The following is a 9,567-nucleotide window of genomic DNA, read 5'->3' on the forward strand; positions in this document are numbered from 1 at the left end:
GAGGACGTCTGGTCCGGGCTGAGAGGTGGAGCAGCGGCAGCAGCCGCCGCCGGAAAGGGAGAGGCAGGAGAGACCGAGACTTGGAAACCCCAAAGTACCCGCGACCCTGCACGGCAGGCTCCCTTCCAGCTTCATGGGCAAAGTGTGGAAACAGCAGATGTACCCTCAGTACGCCACCTACTACTACCCCCAGTATCTTCAAGCGAAGGTAAAGGGGCGCCGGGGGCGGGGGGGCGCCGGGGGCGCGCGCGGCTCCGGTCCGGGAGGGGCACGCGGCGAGTCCCCGCCGCCCCCGGTGGAGTTGATGGAAGGTTGCTAACTATAGCGCTGGCCTGGGCGAAGCCCGGCTGCGCGCGGGGCGGCGGCTGCCCGCGGAGCGGAGTGCGGGGATCGGGTTACAGAAAGCCGCGGGGGGAGAGACTAGACAGGAAAGAGCCGCCGGCCCCTTCCTGGCCCGGGAAGCGGGGAGGGTCGCGGGCCGAGCGGCGCCCCTCGCCGAGCCCTGGCTGTTCGGCCGCCGACGCCTGGGGCCCGCGGCAGGACCCGCTGGCGGCGCGGATCTTCGAGCCCTTCTCCTGGGCCTCGCCCGGCGAGCAGTAACTCTCGGCTTCCCTCGGAGTGCTGCGGAGCCTCCCGCCCCCCGGGGACGCCCCTCAGCCTCCCGCGCGCGAGACAACTGGGGCTCGAGCCTGGGGACGGGACTTTTTCCTCCCCGCCTCCGGCCCTGCGCGCCCGCCCCTCGCCTTGATCTTTGTGCGGTGTGGCACTTCACCTGGTTACTGATTTCTACTTTTACGCTGTTGTTTTGGGTGGAAAAGTGGCCAAAGTTCACTCAGCGTTCATTGATGTCCCTTTTAATCTTCGCTGTAGCTTCTGCAAAGGAGGGACAATGGGCAGATTTCGATGCAGAGGAAGAAGTGACTTAGTATTTAGTTTAGAGACATACTACCGTGTATGTTTACCACAGATCGATTTCCAGCGGTGCTTTCTCAAAAACGGCCTTGGAACACGCTTAGGTAACACAGCGGATGACATGTAGTCATACAAATTGCGACTGGCTTTCCAGGGACCCTGGGTATGTTGTTAGTGGGCCTATCCTATTTTGACAATAAGAATTTGATGCCTCCTGAACTCAGGAAAAAAAATATTGTGTCCATGAAGAGTGAGGGTTTCATTGCTTTGGAAGCTTTTTCCCACAGTTTGGGAGGGCAAAAGTTGGATGCACCAGACTCCTTCAGCAATTAGCATCTCTTATCTTGACTCCTGGTGCCCTTCTAGATCACAAAAGATGCAGCCTCTGAACTTTCTTTGGGAGGTTGTAATCATGCCCTGCTTGCTGGCAGAGGGCATTTCTGGCCTGGTGCAGAGAATCTCTGATTCAACCTTGATAAGCTTTTATTTCTTACAAGTGTGTGTGGTCCATGTTATGTACCTACATCATAGTTTCGTATGTGTCCATGTAAAAAGGACACTTGTTAGCATAGAGACCTGAAATCTCTTAGCCCTCAAGGGCCTCATTTTCACCCCTCTCCCCATTTTCATTTTACTTTGGGTCGCCACAAAGCGGCAAGATGGTAGCAGCAAGGGTACCCATCGTTCATTCTTGTGTGGTCGCTGCTGTATTTGTTTTCAGGGAGTGGAGGGAGGTACCCGTGTTTTGGTGAGCTACACTGTAAATATAAGTTGTTCAAAGAGATTTTGAAGTGTAATCAATGCTCTACCTTTTAGATATCATATATGTTTAATGCACTTGTTTAAATTATGCAGCATTGGGTACCTAAAGGACAGCCTATTCAACACTTAACTGTATGAATAATAAATAACATACACTCAGGTGAAAAAGAAAAAAAGGCCATGTTTCTACAGGCATATTCACCTTAGTAATTTTTATGTACCATTAGTAAGTTAGAAACCAAGTCCATAGCATTTAATATAGCTAATGCAATGCCATTTGGCTCTTTTTGCCCCGTAAATAATTGAAGAGAGAGACAAACGGCAAGAGCCTGCTCTAGTAATTAGGGTCGGATCCCAGAAAGCTTTAGGGCCCATTTTCTGAAAGTGTGCTTCCTGCATAAAGCATTTAATATTGATTTGTGTTACGGTAAATGACATTCTCAAAACATACCTTGCTGTTTCTACTATGAAATCTGAAATCCTATTATTCTGAATCTCTTTGTTTCCAGAGAAAGACACACATACTCACTTGACCTATATAACTTGGTATTAAAGTTTGATAATTAAATCTAAATTCCCTGTTGTAAAGTATCTTGATTATCTCAGGAAGAGGCATCTCCTAAAATGTAAAGCGACTAGATGCAGATTTTAGGTAGCATAGTTCAGAACACATAGCCCTTTTTGTCTCCCGTATCTCATCTATCTCTTGGTCACATGGTATTGTGAGTCATTAAAAAAAATAGAGACCTGATTTGATTTGTAGTCAGTTTAAAAACAAGTGTTACCTAATCTAACTAAAGAGTTAATAAACTGACGTAGAATCTGTTGTCTACAGTGATGATCCTTGCCTCTGTGTGTGTGTATTTTAACCTTCCTGAAATATGGGATAGAAAACATCACTGTTTAAAGTACAGTGATGTGTTTGCTAGACAGAGTTGTTTTGAAACTTCTGTGTGGAAGCTATATCAAAAACTGAGGGATGGCCCGATTGTTTACCAAGTGATATTTGACTTAAACTTGTGATCAAGAGATGGACGTGTTTTGAACTGAAAAAGAATAAACGGATGTGATTTCTTTTCATTAGGAATAGAAACCAATGAAAATGGCACTTGAAAATGAGCTTTGTTGCCATACCGTAAAAAGTTAACGTGTGTCAAATCATTCTTCGTATGTTAATCATCCAGAGTCTGTTTCAGAAAAATTTAGTAATTTTTCTCTATAAAAATATATTAGTTACTTCTGCCTTCTACTAACAGTCAACAACCAAAAACGCCTGTGGAGCTGGATTACAGTGTGTGACCATATTGGTATGCTTTGTGCTTTGACAGAAAAAGATAATTATTAGAAAAAGTAATACAGCTGCATTAAACATAAAGTAAAGTTGAGGATGTTATAGAAAGACAGGACATGGGTGGAAATGAAGGAGATTGCGAAATTTTTATAATGCCTTAGCGTAGAGTAACAGAGATTGCAAGTAACCTGATTTTACACGCTTGTTGAGTTTTTTTGTATTTCTCCGGTAAGGGTGGTCTTATCACAGCAGGGTTCTCTTTATCACCTGACACATTCATTCTAAAATACAGGTTGACGTAGCTTCATAAATATAAGCACGTATTGTTCTAAAGGATTTTCTAAATTATTAAGAGACTTATGCCGTATTACTAAAAATTAAATTTGGTATCTACTTTTCAGATGCACAGGAAAAATTCTGGTAATGTAACATATTTTAATTAACATTTTGTGTGTAGACATTTTCACTTATTGCAAGGCAACCCTTGAATTCTGTTTGTTTCAAAGATACCATGATGTACATTACTGCCAATATGTGTATGCAAATATTTATGGAAATCGAAATACTTATTCTAGTTCTTCTGAAGAAAGGGAAGTACAAAATGTTCTTTACATGCTTAGCTAATTTCATACCAGCTACAAGCAGTTTGACACATTTGTGTCTTTATTCATAGTTATATTGTGTACTAAAGAAATGTTCTACACTAGAGAAATGTTTGTTTCTAAAACAAATGTTTGTTTTAAAGCTATTTTTGTATAAGTGTATGCCAAAGAACATACCTGAACCTAGCTTCAAAATCTGAAAAATAATGAGTAATATAATTTGGTATTCTATTAATGAAGCTACTAGAAAAAAAGCAGCTTTTCTGAATTGAATTTTTGGGTGCATTAACATTTTGTTGAATTCCTTAACTTTTCCTTAGTCATAGTCAAATGAATATTGTATCAATCTGTTTCTCCAGGAATGAGAGATCATGATTTGATACGTGGAACTACTGAGTATATTAAGGTGAATTGGAGGTACAGTGGCATGATATTAAAACTTGGGTTGCTCTGTGTCTTGAGAAGTAAGTACGTTTGTGAGATGAATAAATTTTGCTTAAATGCATCAATACAGTAATACAATATTTTACATGATGAATACACCTTATTTCCTTAAGTGAGCGGGGTATTGTGGCTATCTGGAAGTGGTGTTGGAAGGCTCAAGGTCACGGAAATGCTAAAATCAAGATGCATTATGATGAAATATTGTAGCACCCTTCCCCTCGGATAGCCATTTCTTTTGAATTTCCATAATACATATTATTTTTTTATATGTTGGGAGACAAATCTTATGCTTCTAGAACGGAACAGGGAAAGATAAGTGAAGAGAAGTAGGAAAGTATTCAGTCATTTAGTATCAGTATAACTAGCTATACCTTACATGTTTGGCAATCTTGGCTTCGAATTTAAATTCAAATATGGGCAATTTCCATGTAATACACTTTCATGAAAAACATTTTTTTAAGCTTTACTGACATATTTCTCAGACTTTGTATTTTGCTTAATGGTTTTTTGGAACTTTTAAATTACCCCAGCTTACTTAATGAGTACTGAAATTTTAATAAGTCGTAGGTCTTTACACTAAAGACAAAGGGACCTTTTCCCCTTTTCTTTTTACTAAAGAGGGAGTTGCCAGGAAATAAAATTCTTTTTTTTCCCTATGTCTGCTTAACCAATAAAAATCATGTGAGGAAGATCTAGAATGGAGATAAAAATGATATGGACACCTAAATGTTGTTCATTCTTTTTAAAGATGAAGAATTTCTTGTCTTGTTTGTTTTTTATTGGATGCTCAGTTCCCTAAAGTTTATTTTCCCCAAGCATGGTGTCCTTATCCCACACTAAGTCTCTCTTCAAAGGCTATCAGCCCTCCCTATTTCCCTGCTTGATTTGCAGAACAGTAGGTGCTAAATAAATGCTTGTTAGTGACTATTATTATTCTGAATAAGTACATGCAAAATTTTTTTAGACCAGAAAAAAATTATAGACCCAAATCTACAAATATAATAACTCAGTCTGATTTTCTAATGAAATCTCAATATAGTTTGATTTGAATGTTAATTTATTTTGTTCCTATAATGAAAACTTCAAACATTTTATGAAGTGAGTAAGATCCCTAAGATGAATCACATATCAATTGATCTGTGCTTAATTTATGGAATCAAAAGTGCCTTTTTTTTTTGGCAGTCTTTATTAAAGAATATGGTGCCAGAAAAAACAACTCATAGTATTATATCAAAGAGGGAAATGTTACATGTGATGAATTGGTGACTCAGCCTGTCTTTGCCTCTTATTACTGGCCCCCACCAACAGGATTCAAACTTTTTTCTGCTTAATTTTCAAGAAAATCCTTATTTTTCAGAGTATTTCAGATGTGGTAAAAACATTTATTCATTTAATGGTTAATAACTAAAACATAAACTAGCATTAAGGTGTTCAGAATTATAATTATCTCTGTTACTGAGTGTTGTATAACCCTAATATGACATTCAGCCACCTAGCTTTTTATCTCATTCATTGGGTATTATAGGAATAAGCAGGAACACATCCAGTTGTTCTTAAGTGGAAGTGTTTTACTCAATGTAACGTCGCTTATTTTAAAGAAAGTGTAGTAATGATACGTCAGTGATTTAAATGCAGTGCCATAATATTTGGTACAAAATTAAACCATATATTCAAAATTGAACATTGGGCTTGGGGATTTTATGTGGAATGAATGTAAATGTTCTGGTTTCTCTGCTGTATCATTTTAACGAGTAAGTAGTAAAACCTGGTGGAACTCGGCTATTCCTCGGGAGAAGCAGCACTTGGATGATACAGACATTTACCACTGGGAGTTTCGTCAGATGGTACACAGCAAAATGTCTTCTTACATTGTGTGTGTCAAACACACGTGCAAATTTGAGCATGCACACAAACTTGATAACAGAAACCAAATAATTTCTTAATCAGGTAGAAATGTGGGGAAAAGCGTAAAGAGAATGGTGACAGCCAAGCCAACAAGCTAAACGTGTATCTCACATATTTGAATTCCTTAATTTTGCTTAATGCATCTAGTCTCCATAACATAGTTATATGAGTATTTAAAATTTTCAAACAAACTTTGGAAAATAAGTGTGTCAAAGATGGTGAGAGAGAAAAAGGGGGCAAAAATCAACATCTAGACCTCCTAGAGGAGAAAATGTTCAGTCTAAAACTGAACATTGTCATTCTCCATACATTGTCTTTTAGCTAATTCTTAAATGGATGCATTTACCATTTTAGAGGATGGAAAACAGTCTTCTGGATGACAGATATGAAAACCTGGATTCTAAAAGAGAGATTAGATGCTTATATCAACAGCTAACTTACTTATAAAAACACACAAAATCAATGTCTGGTGGATGATTGCCTACAATGGCTGTAACATCTGTATTCTGAAATTAGGCTAAATTTTAATCTGGTGTTTGTGGGAAATTGCTGAGGCTCACGAAGGGCTAAAATACTAACTAAGCGATCGTATTTCCTTAGTGACCCGAGAGCACCATTCTCTGCACTTGATATTAGGAAAGGTTAGGGAGTATAATATCTGGTTCCTGCTCTCCAGCTGCCAGGGAAGACAGAATAGACACAATTCAAGACATAAGCAAAGAATATTTACAAAACAGTACACCCAGGAAGGCAGCATACCAACCAAGGGTCTGAGTGACAGGAAGGCACTCAGATCTATATGTGGGATTAAAAACAGTGCCTGCCATGTGTACTGTGAGAAAAAGTAAAGTGCTAATAAAAGTTCCAGTAAACCTGGGAATTTTAGAAAGAATTGGGCTTTAGATGAATGAATGAAAATTTCTTGAAATGATAATCACCATTGTTTTGTATATTTTCTGCTCTATAATCCTTTTATGACTACTTAGAACTTTAAAGAATATCACCTTTTTGTACTTTGTTAACTCCTTCTCCTCAAAGTTTCATATACAATTACCTTATTTTACATTATTATTTTTCCAGTTTTATGCTTATAAATGTGCTATTAAACCCACCTATTAGGGTTGTGACAGGCTGAGAACATAATCCTTAAATGATGACATCATGGTTATATAGAAGTATTAACATTTATTGTTTAAACATTTGAAGTGATGTTTATTTCTCCTAATTTATTAGCCTTCTTTGGAGTTTTGTTATATTGCTAATTACATCTTTGTGTGCCTGCAACCTACATCTTGATAATGTGTCTATTGTGAGCTAGCATTTCTTCAGAAAATAACAGATTTTTTTATTATTCCTGATCTTTCATGGTTATAGCTTTTTATTCTCTTTATTTGGTCATTATCTAGCTTTAATTCTTTTAAAATAAGCTGTTTACTCTGCAATGGAGCTAAGTCCTTCAGGAGTCATATTATCCTCTGGCCTCAGTGTGAGACACAGAACCTATCCCTCTGGCTACCCATTGAACAACAAGTGCTATTGGGCTGCTGGGTCCAGAAAAAGAGCAATTTCAGGGAAGGTTTTCGTGCAACAAAACTAGATCATTTCATTGATACGATAAATAATTTTTACTGATCTTGAAGGAAAAATGCGTCATCTTCCCAGCTGTGCAAGTGGGTGGGCCTTCTTTACATGATACTAGTTTTGTTTTTTATAAGTTGAAAAATTTACTAATAAGAATGGGCAGAATTAGATGGATACATCATAGAATTCTGTGCTTTTTCTGAACTTGAGTTTCTTGGGGCGGGGAATCAAAGTTGCCGAAAAAGAATTTTAGATTATAAACTTACATTTCTATTATACTTAAGCCCCTCAAATGACACTATACTATTTCCCGTTTAACACTTTTTAAACATGATGATTTTGAGACTTATAATTGGGAGTGTGTTTGTGCTGGAAAACCGCTTAAACCCTTCCTCACCTGTAGAATAGCAATGAAATATTTTCGCAGTTTGAAATAAAGTCTCAGATAAAATATTTGGTTACAAGGAAAAGTAAATCATATCAGAAATTTGTAACACCACCAACTTTACCCTTGTCTTCTCAACAATAACTGGGATTCATCCCCAAACAGGTTTTTGACAAATGCAGACATTTACAGAAAGAAAAATTTGCCAGTTTTCATTTTCAGGTCATTAACTGAAATACTCCCCAAACCCTCTCTGCTTCCTACAGAGCACAGCTTTGATTAATTGCATTGCTTTAAAAATGGAAGCCTTAAGAAAAAAAATTCCTAATCTCAGTTCTTAGGTTTTATTCTACATGATTATTTGCATACCTTTATTAACAACAACAACACAGAAAGAACTGGCTAGCAGAGAAACTTCTGTAGCTGAAATTGTATAGCTGGGCAAGTGATATTTTTTAGAGCTCTATGTGATTTGTTCTGTGATTGGGTATACCTTATCTTACAAGCGAATTGTGTTTCCAACAGGTTTTGTTCCAGAAAGTTCACTTATCAATTATTTAGAACTTGAAACTCATCTAGTATATTTCATATATAAATTGTTATCTTTAATGATAGGGTCCCCAGCCAACCCATAAGAGCTTGTGAAAGTAACCCAGTTTATGATTCACATACACTTGTTCTGTACTGGTCCTACCGTAGAACCAAATCATCACACGGGGACAATGTCTCTTGGAGGAGGGGGGTGAGTATTCAGAGTTGGAATTCGGGGAACCCATCTTGGCCCCCTTTAGGGGAGTGAGGAGTTTTCCCTAACTCACCTGAGGGCCAGTGGGAAGATGAGTTCCCTTAGTTCCTCAGAAGGGGCTTTGAGCTTCTAGGACTGGGGACCGGGTGTCAAGAAGAGATGGGAGGTGTGGCTTGTGGAGTCACGTGGGTCAGGGATTTGCGAAGCAGGGAGTTGTGGGTTCAGGAGCTTCTAGCTGAGTTAAGGCCCTGGGAGACGTCCTCGCTGCTCGCTCCTGAGACTAGCTCCCCCGCTTACTTGTTTTCTTTCCCTGTGTTGGCCTCACTGATAATCTCTTGTTCCCTTTCCTCCTAGCCCACCCTCAATTTTCATAAAGCAGTCCCCGGCTTTCTAAAAAGTAGGGCTTTTCATCCCTAGCTCATCACTGACTAGATTACTACAGCCTCACAAGCTTTCCTTCTCTTCTCTAGCACAGAATCAAGCAAACAGCTCTTGAGACTGGTAACAAGAAGGATATCAAAAGACAAAGAAAACAGTGTCCAATACCATCACTTCTCTTATTTTCACCGAGTCCTGGTCCAACAATGGTTCATAACTCTTAGGGGAACCTCAAACCTTGAGAATCTGATGATGGCACATTCCCATTAACCTCAGATTTTTACTGAGACTCAGCCTGTAGAGCACAGGTTAAGAATCCTACCCTGAAAGGAGGGCAAAGATGGAACCAGTCTATGCTTTAGAACACGGCTCAGACCATAGATCCCTTGGTATTTTGTTTCTGGATTGCGGCTTGACTCTGGGGTGAAGAGCTAGACAAAGCCCAAGGGCCTGCAAAGTAGGAATGGCAAGGGTCCAGGGGGTTGGGCAATCTCAAGAGTGTGCTTCCTCTTTCCTGTCTCCTTTTCCCCCACTCCTTCCTTCCCCTTTCTCCTCCATTCCT

At 39.4% G+C, this 9,567-nt stretch overlaps 1 protein-coding gene across 2 annotated transcripts in view; it reads left to right on the forward strand.

The window, feature by feature from the left end:
• RBMS1 (RNA binding motif single stranded interacting protein 1) overlaps window positions 1-9,567 on the forward strand; it is a 213,958-nt gene continuing 204,391 nt past the window's right edge. The window contains exon 1 of one of the 2 annotated variants that reach the window (XM_007454974.1): window positions 1-208. In XM_007454974.1, the coding sequence (XP_007455036.1) occupies window positions 134-208 (75 nt within the window). In that variant the 5' untranslated portion in view covers window positions 1-133. The remainder of the gene's footprint in view (window positions 209-9,567) is intronic. The other variant, XM_007454975.1, reaches the window with a different exon arrangement.

Source organism: Lipotes vexillifer, unplaced genomic scaffold, assembly GCF_000442215.2.
Source record: "Lipotes vexillifer unplaced genomic scaffold, Lipotes_vexillifer_v1.1 scaffold293, whole genome shotgun sequence".
Lineage (NCBI taxonomy): Eukaryota > Metazoa > Chordata > Mammalia > Artiodactyla > Lipotidae > Lipotes > Lipotes vexillifer.